Source organism: Electrophorus electricus, chromosome 3 (genome assembly GCF_013358815.1).
Source record: "Electrophorus electricus isolate fEleEle1 chromosome 3, fEleEle1.pri, whole genome shotgun sequence".
Lineage (NCBI taxonomy): Eukaryota > Metazoa > Chordata > Actinopteri > Gymnotiformes > Gymnotidae > Electrophorus > Electrophorus electricus.
Window position 1 is genome coordinate 5,229,744 of NC_049537.1, and position 22,536 is coordinate 5,252,279.

Here is a 22,536-nt window from a genome sequence, read left to right on the forward strand (position 1 = left end):
CCGTATCGTATACGATGTAGATTCAGGCATGTTCTCAGCTGAATGAACTCTTCTGTTGTGGCCCATGTACAGGTTAATCATTGTCCACAACCTTTGGTTGGTTTAATGATATTTGGTTTAATGATATTTACCTGTTTCATGTTTTCTTTGCACTTTCATTGCTGTTTCGTGGAATTGCTGTCTGACTACTGTATGTAGTCTACTGCACTTTCTCTCGGATGCGTGATCCTCGCACTTGACCCTGTCTGTCTTCTGTTCAGGACCGTAGCTGCTGAGGTGAGAAAGCAGATTGCTGGTCAGTATGGAGGGTCTCCTCAGCTCCTCAAACACCTCAGCGTGGGTGGGAATGCAGCAAGCAATTCAGTGAGTACGATACAGAAACAAAGTGTAGTCTGACTTTTTGTCTTCATATGCTTCCAGAGAGATGAGCATGTTCCTTACTAAATTGATTTTCTGTTTGTTCAGCACTTTGCAATTACTAATCAGGTATTTTATGGGCTTTGTAATTCATTATAATAAAGTGCCTTTCTATGAAGTTGTTAAAAAATCCTTCATAAAATCTAGCATAATGTAAAAAGAATTACTATAAAGTGTTTAAATATGCACCTCTGGTGCATTATATTGCTGTCACCTTGAGGATTTGTGATGCCTTGAGATGATGAATTGACTTGTGAAAGTACAAAACTGACTGCTTTTTAGGAACAGAACTTGGTGGTTTCACTTGAAATCGCAGCCTTAAAAAAGAATGGTGTCTCTCACTGCTATCCACACAGTACTGTGGTCTGTACAGGGCTCTTTGAATGAAAGGACCTGTTTGTGTAGTGAGAAGAAACGAGCAAGGTGCCTTTTAAACCGCCTGTTGAGGTGTGTTTAAGCCATGGTGGTAAACAACGGACCCTGCAGCATTTCAGATGCTCTACTCAGAAGGGTTGATTTGGGTTGGGCATTTTTGGGTTGGGCATGTTGTCTTTTTGTTTCGGCTGCACTTGACATGTCCTTTTCTGCTCTCTGTAGGTCCCTTTGACTGAGGCCGTGGAGCCAGTGGACTTTGAGGAGTATTTGATTACTCACCCGCCCATCATGGAGTCAGGACCTCTGAGAGATCTGATTGAGTTCCCTCCAGATGACATTGAAGTTCTTTACATGCCCAGGGAGTGTCGCACTTTGGGCCAGGCAGTTACAGAGGAAGGGTGCGTGTGCGTGTCCAGGCTAGGGATGCTTACATGTTCTTTTTTTGTCCCTGCATGATGGGTCAGAATGGATTGCAATCACAAAATGATTAATGGATTTGTGGATACATGACACTTAAGACAAAGATGAAACTATAGCTGCTTCACAGTTAAATTATTAATAGTTACATCTTCCCTATTCAGATTGTGTGAATGGTGTATAGGTTGGGGGGTGCAATCTATGTTTTACTTTCTTCCTAAGGTGAAACGTATTAAGATGAAGGTCTGTTTTAAGTTATTTATTGCAGACAGAGAATAAAACAGATTATCGTGTAACATAAAAATCTGAACATAGTTGTTCTCTGTTGTGTCCAGCTATAAGGTGCTCTTGATTTCTTTATGACTGATTGTCTGGATGAACAGAGCCATTGCAGTAGAATTTGTTAATGCACAAAAGAAAAGGCATTGACATGTACTGTATACAGAACATTTACACATGGATATTTCTATAAATGGAAAACGGATTTGGTCAGGTGAGATTTACTCTTTCCTTCAGACTGGCTCCTCTTAGTTCCACAGTGCACTGGTCATTGTAGAGATTTGTGGGGAGGCTGGACCATCCCAGTGACCGCTAGGCAAAAGTTCACTCTGGACACTATCAGCACATCTTGAATCATCACCAAGACGCAAAGGGGGAACCCATCTTCTGGTCAGCAGCAGATAGCACAACAGCAAGAACAAAAATATGTGGAGTTCATGTAATTGCAAGGAAAACATGGAAATTAAAGGGCACAATCCTCAGAATTTAACCTCAAAGCTGTGCTATTTTGATTCAGGACAGTGAGGCTTCTCAACATGTTTTGATTTTGGACAAACTAGGACTGAGGAATACAAGCTTTTTAAAAATCTCACTGTCTATTTTTAAAATTTCCTTAAGGAGCAGATGAGTAGTATTGCAATATGAGTGGGAACTTCAGACAGGTTATATTCTTAGATCCTCTCATCATACTAATGAGTAGAATAAAGCTTCCTGGTGTAAATAATGCTTGAATCCGATGAAACCCATCATCTGTTTACATTTATATACCTCAGCAGAGCTTTAGGTTTATTCTGCAGTTTCCAATTTTCCATCTGCGTTTACTGCATGTTCCTGTTGTTCAGCAGATACCCTTTGTTATCCTCAGGTCCTGCATCGTCTGCGGGTTATTTGTATTTGTGAGCATGGATGGGTTTGATTTCCACGTCTTGTGTTTCTACAGGGACAATGATGCTCATGTCCGAGATTGTATCAGGTCCTACACTGAGGACTGGGCTGTGGTCAACCGCAAGTAAGGCACACAGCTTTCAGCGTTTTAGCAAAACCATTTTTGTACAAGGCTCATTGTAAAATTATTGGGTTATGTTGAGCATTTTCTCTAGCAGTTAAGGTTATCTTGCACTGTTTTCCTGAGAAACTGACCTGTTTTGCTTTTTTACTCTTGAACATGTGCCTACAAAGCTTAAGTGACTCTTCTTTTGTTTATGCCCTTATGATTATCTCTTTGCTCTTACTTTTCTCTAAAATCTTTCCTTTTTTTGTGATGGAAAAAGTGACGTGCTGAGACTTGGACTTCAGTTGGTTTTTTATTAATCAAGTGCCAGTGATTTTATTTATTTTTATTTTTATTTTTTTATTTTTTCCCCCCTGGCGTATCCTTGCAGTCTCTATCTAGTTGTAGGTCATACTGATTTCTTTTGGAAAAGCAGTACTTCTTCTCTGAAACGCTTAACTCTGGTAGCAGACTGTAAACAGCCTGCTATGGCTTGTCAACAGTGGCAAACTAGACCAGTACAAGCTGCAGTTCTCACAGATACAGGGTCATTTATAGCCTCACAAAGCCCTCCATTGTTCTGGAGTGAAAAGCTTTGCCCAGTTTGAGGGCCATTGTGCCATCAGGTTGCATGAAGAACGTCGTTCTAGTCTGCTTTACGTGAACTGGCACAAACATATCTGGTTGTAACTTGCTAATTATCTAACGTTAGTAGTTGCTTTTAACTGTTTGTCAATAGTTATGACCAGAAATACCATGAAGCATGTGCAGTTTGGTACAGGAAGAGATGACAGCAAAGTTTTCGTAGTCCTGATGTCACACATTGCACATTTCGGTTTGCTGGGGTTATTTTGTCAGTGCTCATTTCAAACTCTGCCCTTTTCCTCCTTGATTATACTGATTGATTGATTTATTGTCTAATGCGTCTTTTTGGCCCTTTGGTCTTGGTGGCACAGGTACCACAAGCTAGGTACAGGCTTCAACCCCAACACCCTGGACAGGCAAAAGGAGAGACAGAGAGGTTTACCCAAGCAGGTCTTTGAGTCAGACGAGCTGCCAGATTCCAGCAGCTATCAGGATGATCAGGTAAGGCTTTGCTTACCTCCACAGACGCGGCCGTCCTGAGTGACAGCAGCCGCCTCTCAGATCCGTCACGTCGCTTGAGGTGCTGCCGTATTTCCAATTTGTCTCCTCGCTGTGCGTTTCTGCATGCGCACTTGTCTCGCAGGACGAGCTGAAGCGCAGGTCCATGTCCATCGATGACACTCCGCGGGGTAGCTGGGCATGCAGCATATTTGACCTGAAGAACTCGCAGCCTGATGCCCTGCTGCCTCACCTGCTCGACCGAGCACCCAACGAGGAGATCGACCGACACAATGAGGAGCATCGCAAAGCCAGCCGACACCGCGAGGTCTTCGCTCTGCACCCTGCTCTGGAGGAGGTGTGCACCTTTTTTTGAGATTTTCACCTTTTTCCATAGCATCACAGCCTATGAGATGGTGCTCACTTGTTCATTTAACATATTGACTAAAGTTTTGTGACGAATAGGGCAAAAACCTGATGAAGCTTTTACTAATTTTTGAAATCCTTCTGCCTGACTAAAATACGACAGAATTAAAATTTCACGTTAACGGGCTTGGGGCCAAAAAAAAAAATTTCTGGAAAAGCAAGTGTAATAAATGTTTTACATAAATCTCCAAAGGACTTTGAGGAAATGCACCTGACTTGCTTTATACACTGCTATACTTGCTTGAACTGCTTTTGAAGCATTTTAAAAAAATATTTTCTTGAACTGCAGACTCTCCAAGTTAATTATTTGTATATCTTTTTAATATTCGGTTTATTTATAATTTTTCTTTCTTTAGGAAGAACCAATCGAGCGGCACTGTGTGCCTGATGTCCCAAAGGAACACTTTGGACAGCGGCTACTCGTCAAATGCTTGTCCCTGAAGTAAGTTGAGGGGGAAAGTGCCTTTAAAGTGCTCCATTCTGTTTCTTCCCATTAAAACTTAACTCCTCCTTTCTGCTGACTCTGCTGTTTCTTCAAAGGTTTGAGATTGAAATTGAGCCAATATTCGCAAGTTTGGCCTTATACGATGTCAAGGAAAAGAAAAAGGTGAGCTGTTATGCCTACTTCTGCGCTTTGTTGCTCGAAAACTTGGATGCTTCTGCAAAATCGTTAAAACTGACCTTAACCTGGGTTATTAAAGTACTGTAAAGTTCAGAGGAGGTATCGCATGAATGCTAAGGCTATGGATCAGCTTTCTTCTTTATGCAGTATATTTCTTTCTTTTTCACACAGTTTGTGTGCACTGAACACTATAAGCATTGCACTTTGGGAATGATACCTGAGGGCAGTTAGTGGTGGTTGCCCTCAAATAGAATTTATTTTCTCTGGTGCAATGATTTGCATACAGCGCAGTCCATAAGTAATTGGATGTTGAAATTAAGCAGTAGCGGATGTTAGACTCCACAATGTCAGGTTTAATCCAGTGTTACTGACACTTAAATTGAACCATGCAGGAGTCATGGCTTCTATACATAGTCTTTTATACTTTATGCATAATGCTGTATCGATCATGTCATGTTTAGTACTTGGTGTTGCATATCATTTGCAACCCATTATTGGCTAGTGTCGGATCTTTAGATATAAGAACAGATGTTGGGTTTCTTTCTTCCCTGATGTTACTCCACCAGTCCTGTGTTTTTCAGCTATTTCCGGTTCCCGCTTGTTTTACAATTAAATTTTTTTTGTAAGCCCACAGAGGTGATGTGTTCTTTTCTTTATGGTAAGCTCTAACAGATAGATGTATGTCTACATTTGGGGTGGTGTTCTTAATGGGTTTTCTTCAAGATTGGTAGAATTCCTCAGTCACCCACTACTGTTTTTCTTCCCTGGTCTCACAGGTTTCTAGCTACTCTTAATCTTGTCAGTGCATTGTTGTGCCTCAACCATTTACCAAAAAAAACCCCAAAAACTAAACATTTTGACACAACACTTTGCCTCCAGTCTCTTGTTGGCCTGCTCTTACCGACAGTTCATTCAGCAGTGATGGACTCCTGTTGCAAGACCTTTTTGTAGCTCTCTGGTAAAGAACCTGTCAAGTAACTCCTGAGCAGGCCGTTGTTCAATTACTTACATTACTGTGTACACCAAGTTTCTTGAATGGTTCATCCAATTTAAATAACATGCAAGTGCCCTTACACACCCCATGCAAGTTAAAGCCAACAATTTGCACTTTACCTTCATAATCAGTGTTTCACTTTAACTCTGATGTTCTGCAATATGGCCAACCACAACACCAAAAGTTACTTTTACATTTACGGCATTTGGCAAACGCTCTTATCCAGAGCGACTTACAAAAGTGCTTTGTCATTTACTCACAGAATATATCCAAGTACAGTAGAGTAGGTTAGAATTAAACATACCACTGCACTAGAATACAGGGATGAATGCTGATACCTAGACCTTATGTAATTTGCACTTCTATCTTAAACAATGATAAGTGCTATAAACAATAAGTGCTAGAGTTTATTAAAAAAAACAAACAGTGCCCTACAATACAGCAAGCGGGAGTTCATTCCACGGTCTTGGAGCCAGGACAGAAAATGGTATTGATGCTTGGTCGTCCACGAGACCTGAAGCAAGGCATTTCAAGCCAGGCCGTAGTTGAGGTTCGAAGTACTCGAGGTACGGATTGGGCTTTGACCATTGACCTCATGTATGAAGGGGCTGGTCCATTTTTTGCTTTGTAGGCAAGCATCAAGGTTTTAATTCTGATGCATGCAGCTAAAGGGAGTCAATGAAGGGAGCGTATCAGTGGAATAACGTGTGAACTTTGGAAGATTGAAGACCAGTCATGCTGCTGTGTTCTGGACAAGTTGTAGAGGTTTGATGACTCTTAGAGGAAGACCAGCAAGTAGCGAATTGCAGGAGTCTAGCTTTGAGATCACAAGAGACTGCACAAGCACCTGGGTAGCTTCCTGCGAAAGAAAGGGTCAAATCCTTCGTAGTTACAAAGGAGGAATCTGCAAGAACGGGTTAGATTAGAAACATGAGTGGAGAACAGGCAACTGGTTGTCCAAAGTTACGCCCAGTCTACGGGCAGCTTCGGATGGGGATACCAGGGAGCTCTCAAAGGAAACAGTGAGGTCATGGTAAGGGTTGGGAGTACCTGGGATGAACAAAAGCTCAGTTTTACTGGGGTTGAGCTTCAAGTGGTGGGCTGTCATCCATGACGCAATGTCAGTCAAGCATGCCGAGATATGTCTGGAGACCTGCGTGTCAGAGGGTGGAAAAGAAAGGAAATAATTGTTATCGGCATAGCAGTGGTAGGAGAAACCATGATATTACATCACCAAGAGAACGAGTATACAAAGAGAAGAGAGCCCAATATTGAGCCTTGTGGAACACCAGTGGAGAGTCTACACAGTTTGGATGTGGATCCTCTCCATGTCACCTGATGGGACTGAAACCATCTCCAAGCAGAGCCAGTCACACCAAGCCTGGAAAGAACAGAGAGAAGAATGTTGTGGTTCACTGTGTCAAAGGCTGCCAAAAGATCTAGAAGAATCAAAACAGATGACCGTTTGGCAGCTTTAGCGGCATGAAGTTTCTCAGTCACTGCTATGAGGGCCGTTTCTGTAGAATGTGCCGGTTTGTAGCCAGAATGATTGGGATCATGCAGCTGGTTCTGGGTGAGAAAGACAATTGATTATAAACTGCTCGCTCAAGGGCTTTTGAGAGGAAAGAGAGAAGTGATACCGTTCTGTAGTTGGTAACGCTGGAGCTGTCAAGTGTGGCCTTCTTGAGGATTGGTACCACCCTGGCGGTTTTGAATGCAGTAGGCACGTATTCAGAAGATAAGGAGTTGTTTATGACAGAGATGAAAGGAAGCAGATCTCTTGTGATTGTCTGGAACAGAGCAGAAGGAATTGGATCCAGCGGACATGTAGTCGGATTGTTGGAAGTCAGGAGCTGAAGAATTTCATCTGTAGAGAGAGGAGAAAAAGAAGTCAGAGAGTTTGATGTTGGGGAATGCATGTTGGTTGGAGGAGTGGGAACACAGGAAAAGGACTGGCGGATTGCTGCAACCTTCTCAAAGAAGCTGATACAGTAAGAGATGAGGGGGAGGATTAAGGAGAGAAGGAAAAAAAAATAGTGAAGAGCTTGTGTGGATCAGATGATGATGATTATGATGATGATTCGAATTTCTCTCTATAGTAGGATGACTTTGCAGATGTTACTTCCAGTGAGAACTTGTATGAGCTAAGATCTGAATCTTTGAGATTTCCTCCACCGCCTCTCTGCAGTCCTTGGTTCTCTCCTGTGGCAGCGAAGTGTTTGTTAGCCAGGGGGCAGGTGGGGAGGACTTAGTGGGTCTAGAGGAGAGAGGGCACAGAAGATTCATTGATGAGGAGAGTGTAGAAATGAAAGTATTTGTAACTGTATCCAAAGAGAGAGAGGATAGAGTCAGGGTGAGGAAGGTTGGACAAAACAGAAGTAGTAAGGGAAGAGGGAGTTATGGAGTGCAGATTCTGATGAAGGAAGGAGGAACATGTTGGAGAGACTGGATGGAAAGAGAAGGAAGGGAGAGAGAGAAGGATAGAGTGATGGTCCGAGAGGTGGAGGGGGTGACTACGATGTCCGACGTTGTGGTGGTATGGGTGAAGATCAGGTCCAGAACATTCCTCCTACTCACAAAGCGGGCAGAGTGGTTGAGGGTGAGGTCAAATGCTGTCAACAGCAGAAGGATGCAGGAGGAATGCAGCTTGTCTGATGGAAGGTTGAAGTCACCATGAAGAGTGAATGGATTTCCTTCAATGAGGAATTGACTCAGAAGGATGCCGAGCTCATCAATGAAGTGATCTAGAGGGCAGTAGATGACAATGATAAGAAGTTTGGTGGGGAAAGACACTGTAATGGCATGAAAATTCAAAAGAGGAGATGGAAAGTGGAGTGAAACGGCACTCTCGAGACATTAGTAAACCTGTGCCACCACCCCTGCCGAGACGCCTCGGAGAATGGGGAAATGAAAAGGCAGAGTACAGAGCAGTCGGAGTCGCTGAGTTCTCAGGGGTGATCCATGTTTCTGTCAGAGCCAGGAAGTGGAAGTAGTGGAGGGATGCTAATGCTGAGATGAAGTCAGCCTTCTGGGCAGCAGATTAGCAGTTCCAGAGCCCTCCTGCCACCACGACATGTGATGGTGTGAAGCGATGCGAGGTTGCTGAGATTGCGACGTCTATGATTGTGTCGAGGAGATCTGAGGACAGGAATTGTGAAGCATATTTCAGATGCTTGATTTGTGGCTATATGAGATAAAGGATTGGGATAATGAGAAGATACTTGGCTGAGTTTGTGAAGTCTTGTAGATGAACTTGATTGAGAACACCAGCAAACCTTCTCCAGATGTTGAGTTGTCCTAATTTAACTCAGTTCAATAAGTGCTGTGCCCACCCCTCAATTTACACCTAAGGTCAGGGCGAAACTACACCTGTAGTGCGTAATTACCACTACCAAGCAACTAACAACTAGGTTTAGACAACAAGCCTTGAATTTCACAGAATCTAAGACAAAAGTAAGTGAACTCATAGCCTACCTTAACCAACCAAATGATAATCCAACGAGACGAACCAGAGCACATGTTCAGTTATTTACAGACTGCATTGTTTGTCTAGGTTTTGTTTAAGTTGTCTTAATGTGATAGAGAGGCTGTACCTATGCTCATGTGGCTTCTCAACAGACTAACACTAGAGGGCAGCAATCACCACATAGAAGCTTTTCATTGCTCAGACATTGCTATTAATTTGTGACCCTTCACCCGCCTTGCCCTTAATCTTCAGATATCGGAGAACTTCTTCTTTGACCTGAACTCCGAGCAAACCAAGGCTATGTTGCGCCCTCACACCCAGTCTGCCGCTATCTCTACACTAGCTCGCTCTGCCATCTTCTCCATCACTTACCCTTCCCAAGATGTCTTTCTGGTCATCAGGGTAAGAGGCTGTATACTGCTGACTGCCCACTGGGTTAGACATAGATGTAGTAGTTTATTTATTGTTTAGCATACAGTGAATTCGGGTTCAATCGCTGTAAAAAGTAGCAATTATTATTAAGTGGTGATGGAATTATTATTACTGCTAATCCCTGATCTGTGTATATGCAGCTTGAAAAGGTGCTACAGCAGGGGGACATTGGAGAATGCGCAGAGCCCTACATGGTCTTCAAAGAGTCAGATGCTGCTAAAGTAAGACCGTGCACCAACCAAACCGTCATCTTCCCCTGAACATGGATGGGTTTCATTCTGAATCAGCCATGGGTTCAAGAATGGCGCGATATGAATAAAAGCACTACTGCCGTTGCTGTCGTTGTGATCGCTGTTGCTGCATAGCAGCTGCAGTGTTTGTGAGTGAATGACCTGCTTTCCTGTGTGGTGCAGAATAAGGAGAAGCTGGAGAAGCTTCGTGCTCAGTCGGAGCAGTTCTGCCAGCGTCTCGGCCGCTACCGCATGCCCTTTGCCTGGACCGCCATCCACCTGATGAACATTGTGAACAGTGCAGGCAGCCTGGAGAGAGACACAGACTTGGAGCTAGGTCTGCCCGGTTAGTCTGCTCCGTGGCATTTAGACACTTCTGCTGTGCATGAAAAATGAATTTGATGTTGAGACTGAAAAGACCCAGTTAGATATGTATGTACATATAAATGAATAAAGAAAACTTATAATGTATTAGTTAAAATGCTTGCTAACATTTTCATAAGAGCTAATGAATTTTTTATTTATTTATTTATTTTTTGCCCGAGTAGAACGGAAGGGTTCGTGGTCAGAGCGGAGAAACTCGAGCATTGTGGGTCGTCGCTCCTTGGAAAGGACCACCAGTGGAGACGAGTACTGCAATCTTACCAGTTTCAGGCCTGCAACTCTCACAGTCACTAATTTCTTCAAGCAGGTCAGCCTTCACCGTAGCCTCTGAATCAGCGGCTGATGCTGCCATGAGATATTAGAGACCCTCTATTTGGGAACTGACTATAGTGTGAGGGAAATCTAACCGGGGGAAATGTGTATGACCTTTTTTATTTTCATTCATCGACAATGCTAAGGGTTACGACATACCAAAGGTACGGTGTAAAGTACAGAGCGTCTCCTTGTGTAGCAGAAGTATTTGATTGCTTTCATTGACCTTACATTGACATTTTTGTGACAGTTTGGCAAACATTAGGGCTGTCTGTAGAATGGTTAGTAATGTGAACCTAAATAACACTTTCTTTTGAATGAATGTCTGTTTGAACACTGCCTTATTGTATAGAATGATTATTGCAATGAAATTCATGAGAGTTCATGAAGATCATGAATGATCTTTTATTTCATGCTCCTCCATTTGCTAGGAGGGAGATCGGCTAAGTGATGAAGATTTGTACAAGTTCTTAGCTGACATGAGACGCCCTTCCTCTGTGTTACGAAGACTTAGACCTATCACGGGTAGGTTTTTAAAATCAAAAAGTTATGAGACTTTTAAAAAATCTAATTTAATTTGTAGTAATAAACCTACACTGTCTTACTAAGAAATTAGCTAGTTGGGTAGATTCCTGATTTACTTTTAAAAAACATTTCGCATCATTTAACGTTGAAGGAGGTTTGTTAATGGCTAAAAGAATTTAGTAAAATGTCCTTAGTTGCAAGTACATTTCCATTCTGTTTCATGCTTACAGCTCAACTGAAGATTGACATATCTCCTGCACCTGAGAACCCCCACTACTGTCTGACCCCAGAGCTCCTTCAGGTTAAACCTTACCCAGACAGTCGAGTGCGGCCAACCAGGGAGATTCTGGAGTTCCCAGCCAAGGACATCTATGTGCCCAATACCACGTACAGGTAGCACAGCTGAGCTCTGTTCCAACCGAATACTGATCCACCAGCAGTTCGACTTAGGGTCACACATGCATTGTTCCAACATCACCATGGCTGTTCACTGAGACACGCATACGTTTTTGTGTTACTTAAATAATGAGTTGCACTTTAAAAGACACGTAGTGATATCACGTTTCAAACCGAGTAACTGCGATACGCTTACAGCTAACAGTAGGGAGTCTATGACCATGCTGAAAATCTTGGTGCCTAATCTGACAGGTTCAAACTGCTATTTCAGTCATGGCCTCCCAGGCACAGACCTTTTATCTAGGAGTTGTGTTGACATAACCTTCTACAAAGGACATGTTTGTCTGTTGGTAGATAACATGGTTGGCACTGCATGAAAACAGATCATGCTGGGTCAGCCTGGATTTCAGGCATGTTAACTGGAGATGTTTGGACATGCCTCTGTCTTACTGCTCAGCCAGTGTCTGTGTGTTTTGTGTCTGTGTGTTTTGTGTCTGTGTGTGTGTCTGTGTGTGTACTTATGCTAAGGATGCACAAAGAGGACCAAAATAGTAGGTGAGAACATGTAGGCCAAGTAAGAGCTTGAAGGGATTGTTTTAACAGGAGTACCACTTGTAGTCCCTGATTTTTTTTAATTATTTTTTCTCTCTCTGAACTTTATTGTAATTGAAGTACTTATTTTATGGTAGAAGAATTTTCTGGAAGACTTTTCAGATGATGCTTTTTTTTAACCCCAATATAAATAATTGTGCAGTGTGTAAATTCTTCCACATTCCACAGATTTAAAATGATTACTGACAAGGAGCAGTTCACCTTTCATTGGCAATTGTGTTTAGTTAATGTTCAATAAGTTTTTAATTTAACTGAAGACTTAAAATGATAATCCAGAGCATTCACTTGTCTCCTCAGATTTGTCTGCAGTGCATGGACTTACAAATGATCCAGTAGAGAGTTTGTATTTATTTGTTACAAAAATGGTTTACCAGACTGTTTCTAAAGACAAATCCGTGAAAAATCCAAAGAAAACATGCACTGTACAGTTGGGTATGTCCACTGTGTACCTAAGAGTCAATATGACTCAGTAACATAAAGGAGCAAACAGTTAGCAATTTCATAGCATTTCTGGACTAATGCAGCTCAAATATGAACTGTTTAAATATAATAAAGTTAAACTGCAATATAAAAACTAGACTATTAGACATGTATGCATTTCTGTATACTAGTTGATTTCTGTAGGTGCTTTAGTTATAGAAGTGTTTTTGAAAACATATCACAAATCATAACAGCATGCGATGGGTCTTTATATGTACTTTAGAAGTGCGCTAAGCTGTGTCTGTGTTCTCCATCAACAAGTCTGCGGTAAATTAATAGCAGTAAGCTTTCACGTGCAACATTTACTTCATATCTGTTACCGAGAGACTGATGACTTGATGCAGCAGCATAATTCTCTGATGTGGAGTCCGCATGTTTGGTTTGAGTGGAGGGGAATGGGAAGATGCCAGTTGGCCACAGCCGCTGCTACCTGCGCGACCTTTTTGGATCGATAAAGAGCAACAGATTCGGTGATCCCTGCAACTAGGATGATGGCCTAATGGAGATCTTTGTAGATCTGAGGGTGTAAGAGCTTCGCCTGCCAGGTCTCCAGTAGATCCCTTTCCTGCGCAGAGTACGGCTCCTGGATCGCATCCAGGTGTAAGGTCCATTTAGGTTGGTATCACCGCATGCGTTAAACCACCAGCCACCTGAAAATTGTTTGTTAAAATAGTCGTTTGATTGTGAAATGTTACGGTTGTGTTTTAAAATTGAATTTTGATAAAATGGGATATAAAGAATTTGTACAAATAATGTGGACGAGAGTTTGTTACCTGTGTAGTTAGGGGCACAGTTTGAGTCCTTGTGTTGGTTGTTGTCCTTGTTGTTGGTGGAGAACATGCCCGTGTGGTTACTCATGGCGTCTGGCACATTGCCAGACAAAAGTGTAAGATGGATGGTGTAGTGAGATGCAGGGCCATCCAGGGTGAACATGTACTCAACGAATCTTCGCTCTTCTTTCCAGTCTTCAAGCTGGATGTTGAGGATGTACTCTCCCTGTGAGGCGATGGAATAGATCTTGGCCAAGCCCAGCCAAAACTCCTCTAAAATATGGGGAAAGAAGCAAATACATGGGTGTGTTGTTTTTGAAAGTTCATTTGACAAGCAAACTTGATACTTTTCTAAGAATGGCAATACATAGCTCATGTACTTTGCTAGCTTTACTCTGGGTCAGATACTTTTGTTCAACATTGTTAAGGTTTCACAAACAAAACAGTCAAGCCCAACAAGTGCAAGATGCTTCGTGTTTGCACAAAAAATCATGACCGATCAAGACCTTGGGAGAGGTCTTAAAATCCGTTCACTCTGGTGCCGTTTTATCCTGTCAGTCTATGTAATGGTGGGTAAAAGTAGTGGTAGTGTATAATCAGCTAGGCTTGATTGTTACATTTCTAACACTGTCATTTCCTGTATACCTATTGCATTGTTTACTTACTTTCCAAACTACCAAATCCAAGCTCATATTTGTCCCAATTCTGATCAAAATCTAGAGACCCATCCACTCGCCGCTGAATAATTGTGGCCACCCCATCTGCAAAGTCAAGGGAAATGAATGAATGAATAAAATAATTGTGACTGTCAGGCCAGCAACTAATTGACCCTTTAGCTGAAGGTTGTGTGCAAACATTTAGCTACTTTTTGCCGATAACATTTGTCAATTCAAATGCACTTTTGTTTCTCTTACCTGAACTCATATCACAGAATACATTGAATGGTTCTGATTGATTAGGTTTGATGGAGTAAATTCCACTATTTGTTTGGCCTCTCCTGAATATTTCACTGCAGTCTGAGGGAAAGTCTGCAACAATTAGGAAATCGTTGTACAACTGGGGATTATTTCTTTGACTTTCACCTACATTTACATTTATAACATTTCAGACACTATCATCAAGAGTAGTATTTTTCACCTCTGATACTCACCATTTGTGTCCATGGTTGAATTGGTTGAGTTACTTGTCAGGTATTCTAAAACATTAGGTTGCTCTGGACTTGAATTTGTAGATTTTTCAGCAGTTTCTTGAAAAGAGTCGGAACCAAGCTGAAATTAAAATTTAGCGAGAGAGAGAGTTAGCTGTGTGAGGTCTTGGGGACATAAAAATCTACCCATTCAAGAAACCCAAGTGTTTTGGATCTTTTCATGCCACGTGAAAGCTGTACCTTCTCCTCCAGGCTCTTGATTTTGATTTTCTGTGAGTTGAGTTGCTCATGCTGCTCTCTCACTGCCTCTAGCAGGTCTTTGATCGTCTTCTCCTGAGTGTCGATCACACCCTGCAACAAACCTTGCTTATTAATGCTCATACCATGAGCTTTTCACTACTGCACTGCACTTGTTGGCCAATTTTATTTTATGCAACAGGACCTTTTCTTTTTAAATGTGCTATCAGTTGTCAGCTGTGTTCACTTATCAGCTTATCAGATGTGAAACACCAACAGCTGAGATTCACCATACCTTCGATTTAAAATTTAAAATCATTTATTTGAAAAAATCTAAATAGCTATAGGGAGATATTAGACATTTTACAGATGTCTGAATGAACTGGGCAGGTAAAAAGCCAAGCAGTGTGATGTTCTGAAATTGGTCCACTCACCTTCAGTGTAGAGATCTCTTGGAGCTGCTCCGGAGGAACCATGGTGTGTGAGAGGCCTTTTAGCCTCTCCTCCAGACTCCCCACTTTGGTCTGCAGCTGGCTACGCTCTTGGAGAATACTGTTGACCTTTGAGTGGATCTCCATTGATAAATTCCGGATCTCCTCATTGTTTGCCTTCAGGAAGGTGGTGGTCTTCTTCAGCTCCTCTTCCTCCTCCTTGATCTCACTGGTCACGAGTGAGAGCTGATAGAAGGATCGGTCAAATATGTTCAGCTTCTGAAAGATGTCGTTGATTTGCGCCTTGGTCTTGTGCACGAATTCCCGAAGGCTTTGCCCCAGCTGGAGGAGACCGTTGGCCAACAGTCGCACGTCGTCCAGCATCGCGAAGCGAGACCTGGCCTCTGTCGGCTGCGGAGTTCTGAGTAAGGGCGTCTCCGTGACTGTCCGCGTCAAATGAGGCACTGCGTTAATGGTGCACAAGCTTCCCAGTAGAATTAAGCATGCCAACTTCATTTTGTCTTTAGAGGGACTCAGCTGCTTTTTCCTGTCCTGGTCTCTTCCTCCTGCTTCTGCCTTCTGTTCTTCCCTTGCCCTGATGGGATAATGACAACTGGAGAGCACAGCAGCCTTATATATGTATATATATATAGACACACAGTACTGCACAGGGAGGACAGGAAGGGTTAGTTAATCATTAAACTGGTTATGCTTGCTAACCCCCATCTGCCCCCCAAAAAACCTCCCAGGAAGCAACTACAGGGCAAACAAATTATAGCAATGTGCACAGCAGCTCCACCCCTGCTATAGTCCGTCATGGCCACCCACCAGACACCGTCCAGTCTGCCAGCCCTCTGGTCCTGCTGTGGATACGCAGAAACGAACAGTGTCACCAGGGCGACGATGAATCACTCGGCCAATCGATTTCAGCACGGCCACAGTTGACTGATGGCGAGGTGGGAATTAATAAAGTGTGCAATTTAATGTCTCCTTGGTTTGATTTAATGGCTTGCTGAATCAGCTCTCCGGTGCTACTTTGCACGCCTGCGTGTGAGAACCTGTGCTACTGTTCAGGACAAGATATGAGGTGGCATAGAAAAATGTGTAGTGTGTGCTAGGCATATCTGCGTTTTAGATTGGCTTTTGACAAAAGGAACCAAACTCTTGGGGTGGGGAGTCAGAGGGGGTTATGAGAGTTGCAACAGCTACATGACCAAATGGTTTCGGTAGAGGTTGCATTTTATCTTTCTCTTGTCTTCACTTCACTTTTGTTCTTTGTATGGAAGAGTAGACAAAACCATAAGATTTCACTTTGAGAACCATGGGGAAGTAATTAATTGCTTAAATATCTAGCATCCACATTCATTACAACAATTCTGTTAAAACGGATCCTATAGAAATGTTCGACTCGGCCCCAACACACACACACACACACACACACACATACGTGCGACCTTGAGCTGGACTGTGGTGATGAACATTGACACAGTGGCTTTTGCATTAGTGATACTGGGTCATTGTTCTCCTTATATAATAATACTTTTTCCTGTGCGCTCTAATGCCTTCTGCTCTACATGGACATCCAGAATGAGCCCTTTTCAGCGTGTGACTGCAGTCTGCCCTTGGTACATGGCTGTAGATGGAGCAAACACTGCCATCCTCCGCATGGGAGCCTGGCTGGGTGTAGCTGTGGGTTTAGGAGAGCAGGCAGACGGGTTAAAGAATGATTTAGTTTTTGCAAGCCTTTAATCATGCGTCTGTTAAAAGAGGAATTGGAGTCATAGAAACCTTGTTTTCCAGAATTTGTTTCTAATTGCTTTATTGTAATGTAAGAAGAATCCTAAGATTACAAACACGGGTTTAGGAAAGGTCGCCGTCGTGCGCTCGTCACGGCTGACATCATTTAAAACATGTAAAGAATCTGCTGTGCAGTATTAGCGAGAAAGTTCCACTGTGTGCGTGCGCGAGCGCTGGAGTGCTGGAGCAGCAAGAGCGTGAGAGAGCGAGAGAATCGGAAAAGAGGCAAGGCGGCATCCACGGGAGGGAGAGCGAGACTGAGCAAGCGGGTGCATGTGAGCGGTGTGCTCTCTGGGCGTCCAGCGTGACCCTGCTGCTCCCAGGAGACTGGACTCCACGTCACTGCAGCCACTGTGGCATGACACGCCAGCGGCATGACACTGTGGCATGACACGCGAGATACTCCTCTTCAGCACGGTCTGCTCCAAAGCCATCTACTCTTCCGCAGGGCAATAAACCGCAAGTTCTATTTCAAACCAGCTGGACTTTATAGGTGGCTGGTGACCCATTTGTGATGTGTGTGTGTGTGTGTGTGTGTTTGTTTTTGTTTTCTTCTGTGGTTTATTTATTTATTTTTTTAATTTATTTATTTTCTCTTTTTTCCCCCCTTTTAAGCCTTTTACATGAGAACGGAAGTGTTATCATTACCTTACTGAGGAGAAGTCATTCCTAGCTTTGGGTTAAATTAGTATAGTTCTGTGTTTAATTAAAAGCCTTGCTGCATTTATTTGTACACTATGAGTAGTGACGAAATCAGCTCAGTTTGGAGCTCTTTTTGTTTGGGTTCTTTCTTATAAATTACATGTATAACACATTTAGTGTTTACTGCTATCAGAAAAATGATCAAGGCATGCTGGTATTTCCACCTTACTAACACACGAATAGACTATTGAGTATATATGGCAAGCCCATGAGTCTTATGTCTTCTAAATGAACCCATGCCCCAGGGTAAATCTGACCTTCCCTGGGGCCTTTACAGACTAGAAAGGAAATGTATTTATGGCATTTCATTTTACAGTGAAGACATTTTCAGAAATGCAAATGTTTCTAGAATTCACTGTCCAGAAGTAAGGAATGCAATAAACTGGCTTGGCCATATTTACTGTATGTATTCTGTTACTAGCTCTGGGGGAGGAAGCAGATAAAGGGGTGTCCACAAGCTATGACTCTCAGTGTGAAGTTGCTTTTTGATCTGCTCTCTTCCCATGTGCCTGCTAGGAACCTGCTCTATGTGAACCCGCAGAGCCTGAACTTTGCCAACCGCCAAGGCTCTGCCCGCAACATCACTGTGAAAGTGCAGTTTATGAACGGGGAGGACCCCAGCAATGCCATGCCTGTGAGTGTGTGCATGGACAACCTCCCTCTAGTGGGCACTTGCATACACGCTGACGCACAGCTTGTGCAAGGCATAGGCAGTGTGGCGTCATGTTTATGTGCACTGTCTAAATTACAGCACTGTGTAAAGAACTGAACTGGATGTTCAGTGAAGTAATGTGCAAGTCTGTTCCTGCAGGGTTGCATTGCAGTACCGAATGGGAACTTCTCAGTGTATGAATGCATGCTCACCACTTTTCTGCCTTCTCCTAAGGTGATCTTTGGCAAATCCAGCTGTGCAGAGTTTTCAAAAGAGGCATACACGTCTGTGGTCTATCACAACCGGTGAGTTCTCTTCCCCAAGCTAACTTTCCATTCGCTAAAATGATGATGATTTACGTTCAGGGCATTTCCTCAATAGCCTATTTTATGTACTCCAAAGAGTCCCTTATGTGTTCACATTGGTGCAAGTGATTTGTCTTGAATTCTGAGCATGATTTCCCCCATCTCTGGTAATTTGGTACCTATATCACAGATGATGTAATTGGTTTTTAAACTTCTGCCACGTCAGCTGATGTTAAAGTCTGGTGTCCTTTGGATGTTGACACTCAGTAAATGTAAAAAATCACCCCACCACTCACGGTTTGATTTGATTACAGTTTGTATAAAGCTCCATATCCTTTCTTTCTTCTCAGACTTGCACATGCGTTACACAACAGTGTCGGCCAGATGACCATTGGGACCCACTGACCCAACCAGAGCTAAAGCTGTCTTAAGATGTCTTAATTAATATCTCTGGTTGGGTCAGTAGGTAAACACATTACCACACTTCAAAACACCAGCGAATTGTGTATTTATGTCCCTAAATTTCAGGAGTCATCAGTACTCGCAGAGATGAAGGTTTAGTGGTCTAGTTTTCTTACTAGTTGTCTGGCTATGTGTTGTATCTTACTAGATCCCCAGATTTTCATGATGAGATCAAGATTAAGCTTCCACCTTCTCTGACGGACCATCACCACCTCCTCTTAACCTTCTACCACATCAGCTGCCAGCAAAAGCAAAACACTCCTCTGGAGACGCCGGTCGGCTACACGGTGTGCAGACGCACCCAGCACAGCGAAACTAATGGTTATTCAGTGCAATACCTGTACACTCTCAAATACGTGTGTACCGCTTTAAGAATCTTGCCCGTTGCTCTCCTCCCCGGCAGTGGATCCCGATGTTGCAGAATGGCCGTCTAAGAACAGGCCACTTCTGCTTGCCGGTGTCTCTGGAAAAACCACCTCAGTCTTACTCCGTTCTCTCTCCAGACGTAAGACCCGTTCAGATGCTCAAATACTCAAAATTCTGTTTAGAGTCTTAGAATATTTTTGATTGTGCATGTTACTGTTGTTAAAAATGGTATATTATTGTGGTGTATTATTTCATTGCTGCTATCTAAGAAGTAAAGCAGACTGTGAATGCAGTTTAATTCATGTAATATTATAGGTTCCTCTTCCTGGTATGAAGTGGGTGGATAACCACAGAGGAGTGTTCAACGTGGAAGTTGTAGCCGTGTCCACCATCCACACTCAGGTAGCTTAACTCTAGTTATTACAATTCTAACGAGGCTCTTGGTTCCTGTCTTACTGATTCTATTATATTTGGCAGGGACAAGCAAAGAGCTCTTAGTAACCTGATCTCTCCTCCCTTCCCCAGGACCAGTATCTGGACAAGTTCTTTGCGCTGGTGCATGCTCTGGATGAGCACATGTTCCCGGTGAGGATCGGAGACATGCGCATCATGGAGAACAACCTGGAGGCGGAGCTGAAGGGCAGCATTGCGGCGCTGAGCTCCTCCCAGCTGGAGCCTGTGGTGCGCTTCCTCCACCTGCTCCTGGACAAGTTGGTCCTGCTGGCAGTGCGGCCACCTGTGATCGCGGGGCAGATTGGTACCTAACTCTTTACCGTTACCAAACGGGCGTGGTGCTTCTGTCGACTTGCCATTTCAAATTACGTTATTCCCCTCCTCCTCCTCCTTCTTCCTCTTCCTTCTTCTTGTAGTAAACCTTGGTCAGGCCTCCTTTGAGGCGATGGCGTCCATAGTGAACCGTTTGCATAAGTATCTGGACACCAGTCAAGACATGCATGGCCGCAACAGCCTCCTCTCCTCGTACATCTACTACATCTTCCGTCTACCAAACATGGATCCCAACTCTCCTTCCCCGGGTACGCCTCCTTTTCTTGGTCAGCTGGACTGCACGTGAACGTGTGCAAGGATGAGAAACCGCTCCTCATTCTCCTGTTCTTTATGCCTTGTATCCATGGTAACAGGCCCCGGAGGCTTGGGGGGTTCGGTGCATTATGCCACCATGGCCCGATCTGCTGTCAGACCTGCCAGCCTCAACCTCAACCGCTCTCGTAGCCTTAGCAACAGTAACCCTGATATCTCGGGCACGCCTACGTCTCCGGACGACGAAGTACGCTCCATCATCGGCAGTAAGGTAGGTAGGGCGTATGTCTTGGGTTGACGTCCAGAGGAATTTCTTTTTGTGTCTAGCTGGCCAAGCCATTCAGCTTCAGGCAACACAAGTCTTAACTTGATCGTTTCCCCACAGAAAATTGAGTGCCTGCGTTTTTCATTAGGCCTCTAACATCAGCTTGTCGCCAAAGTCCACGTTACAGTGATTTTTAAAAAGTTTCGTTTGGATATAGCATCACGCTCCATAGCTCACAGTGGCATTTTATTGCTGAGCCCTTTTGGAATCCGTGCTGTGACTCCTCTTAAATCTTGGGTGCTGATGAATCCAAGCAGATATTGTACTAACAGAAGGGAATAGACTCTTGCTGAAATGCTGACCACTCCTACAGCATTTCTCAACACCATTACATTTCAACCATATAACTCACCAACTCACCAAAAAAAGTAGTTAAAATTAACTGCAGTGCAACAAATAATGTAAAGATTAATCACATGGATGTACACTTTGAGAAACGTAGTGGCTCGAATGTAGTCTCAAAGTATAGTGGGAGAATTCTGTGGTCAGACTGTTTGATGGGTTTTTGATACAGTAAAAGCTTACACAACAAAAGGAACTAAAATATAAATCCTTTACATTTCTGTGGTGTGAAATCCTTTTTATTATTGCTCCTTCTAATGTGTTTAATTTGAATAATCTGTTACAGTGACTAAATTCACTGAATCTCGTGATGATGCTCATGTTGCTGACATGCTAAATCTGTAATCCTGTTTTAATGAGCTGGAAATAATCGCTAACAATCTGACTTGCCTGCTTTTTGAGTAAGCTCCATGTTGCATATTTGAAATGACCTTCTTTTGAACTAAATGTCTTTTATCCCTTTCGCTTTCCTGAGGCACTGACTTGTAACAATTCACCTGTCATTGTTCCCTTGCTTGCTCCTGCCTTGACCCTGTGACCCCTTTGCTTCCCTTCCCCTTGGCTGGCAGGGCTTAGATCGCTCCAACTCCTGGGTGCACACCATGGGTTGCAAGAGTGGCCCCTGGGGGTCCAGCCCTGGCTCAGCATCTCATACTGTGCAGGTCATTTATAAATCCTCCCCTTTTAAAAAAAATAAAAACACAACCAAAAATGCGTACTTGTCCAGCACCACCCAAAAATTTATTTATTTAAATTATATAATTTAGAATTTCTTTTAATTTATTGATTGATTTTTTTTTTTTTTTTTTCCAATCATGTGTCCCCTCATCCAAACCTGTAATGTTCGTTGACTTCCAGTTAGAACTACCAGCCTGGTACAGATGATCCTGAATCTCATTAGCTGTCGCCTTGGTGGGTTATGCGGACTTTGGTGTTTAGTTCTCCAGTAGGTCTCGTTGAGATCAGGGGTCTAGAACGAGGATTCTTCTCAAGAGCTTGAGCAATTGTTAGGTTTCTTTGGACCAACTTTAAAATGGCTCTCTTGGCGACACTGGCTTCATGGAGCAAAACAGAGGGAAAGCGCTGAAATGTAGGATGGCTTTCAACAGGCGACTTGGCCGCTATCTGCTCGATTTGCATCTGATGGGTTGTGGTGTTTGTCCTGGTCTCTTGAGAGTGCTGCACAGTGCACTTAGCTTAATGTACAAACATGGCTTAATGTACAAAGCCATTTCTGAGGGCTTTTTACAAACAGGTTTTACTGCTGATTTTGCAGTAAGGGGTAATGGCTGCAGGTTGTTAAGTTTAAAAGAAATGAGAGTATTAGGAAGTGCACTGAGCGCTCACTGAACGAGGCACGACTCTTTCCTCTGTGTAAAGCTAACCAAGGTCCTTGAGCTTGTGCCAAACACAGCTCCGGTCAGCCAGTGTTTTATATTTAAATAAATAAATGCATTTTAGCGCACTTTTAGGCCATCGTTAAGAAAGCTCCATTGAGAGATTAAGCACTGTTGAGAGTAG

At 43.2% G+C, this 22,536-nt stretch overlaps 2 protein-coding genes across 21 annotated transcripts in view; one reads left to right on the plus strand and one right to left on the minus strand.

Moving 5' to 3' along the window:
- dock7 (dedicator of cytokinesis 7) overlaps nucleotides 1-22,536 on the plus strand; it is a 41,648-nt gene that overhangs the window by 2,718 nt on the left and 16,394 nt on the right. For 9 of the 20 annotated variants that reach the window (XM_035524618.1, XM_035524620.1, XM_035524619.1 and 6 more), the window contains exons 2-23: nucleotides 261-363; nucleotides 1,015-1,190; nucleotides 2,429-2,497; nucleotides 3,436-3,565; nucleotides 3,708-3,920; nucleotides 4,345-4,430; nucleotides 4,529-4,595; nucleotides 9,323-9,472; nucleotides 9,643-9,723; nucleotides 9,916-10,078; nucleotides 10,281-10,423; nucleotides 10,860-10,953; nucleotides 11,184-11,346; nucleotides 18,042-18,159; nucleotides 18,412-18,482; nucleotides 19,093-19,231; nucleotides 19,348-19,449; nucleotides 19,626-19,712; nucleotides 19,836-20,067; nucleotides 20,180-20,344; nucleotides 20,450-20,619; nucleotides 21,585-21,677. In XM_035524618.1, the coding sequence (XP_035380511.1) occupies nucleotides 261-363; nucleotides 1,015-1,190; nucleotides 2,429-2,497; nucleotides 3,436-3,565; nucleotides 3,708-3,920; nucleotides 4,345-4,430; nucleotides 4,529-4,595; nucleotides 9,323-9,472; nucleotides 9,643-9,723; nucleotides 9,916-10,078; nucleotides 10,281-10,423; nucleotides 10,860-10,953; nucleotides 11,184-11,346; nucleotides 18,042-18,159; nucleotides 18,412-18,482; nucleotides 19,093-19,231; nucleotides 19,348-19,449; nucleotides 19,626-19,712; nucleotides 19,836-20,067; nucleotides 20,180-20,344; nucleotides 20,450-20,619; nucleotides 21,585-21,677 (2,815 nt within the window). The remainder of the gene's footprint in view (nucleotides 1-260; nucleotides 364-1,014; nucleotides 1,191-2,428; nucleotides 2,498-3,435; nucleotides 3,566-3,707; nucleotides 3,921-4,344; nucleotides 4,431-4,528; nucleotides 4,596-9,322; nucleotides 9,473-9,642; nucleotides 9,724-9,915; nucleotides 10,079-10,280; nucleotides 10,424-10,859; nucleotides 10,954-11,183; nucleotides 11,347-18,041; nucleotides 18,160-18,411; nucleotides 18,483-19,092; nucleotides 19,232-19,347; nucleotides 19,450-19,625; nucleotides 19,713-19,835; nucleotides 20,068-20,179; nucleotides 20,345-20,449; nucleotides 20,620-21,584; nucleotides 21,678-22,536) is intronic. The other 11 variants (XM_035524629.1, XM_035524630.1, XM_035524625.1 and 8 more) reach the window with 3 other exon arrangements.
- Nucleotides 12,049-15,921, minus strand: angptl3 (angiopoietin-like 3). Its single transcript, XM_027026686.2, has 7 exons — nucleotides 15,030-15,921; nucleotides 14,599-14,709; nucleotides 14,362-14,479; nucleotides 14,126-14,239; nucleotides 13,877-13,972; nucleotides 13,215-13,484; nucleotides 12,049-13,091 (listed from the first exon to the last, which is right to left on the minus strand). Exons 1-7 carry the CDS (start codon nucleotides 15,540-15,542, stop codon nucleotides 12,925-12,927), a joined length of 1,389 nt encoding a protein of 462 aa, XP_026882487.2. The 5' UTR covers nucleotides 15,543-15,921; the 3' UTR covers nucleotides 12,049-12,924.

Bases quoted from the DNA above. Each gene is read 5' to 3' on its own strand.
- angptl3 (XM_027026686.2), bottom strand. From the start codon at position 15,542: ATGAAGTTGGCATGCTTAATTCTACTGGGAAGCTTGTGCACCATTAAC. The intron at 14,710-15,029 runs GTGAGTGGACCA...GGTTTGTTGCAG, and splicing joins AAGAGATCTCTACACTGAAG to GGTGTGATCGACACTCAGGA. The intron at 13,973-14,125 runs GTAAGAGAAACA...TTGACTTTGCAG, and splicing joins ATTCTGTGATATGAGTTCAG to ATGGGGTGGCCACAATTATT.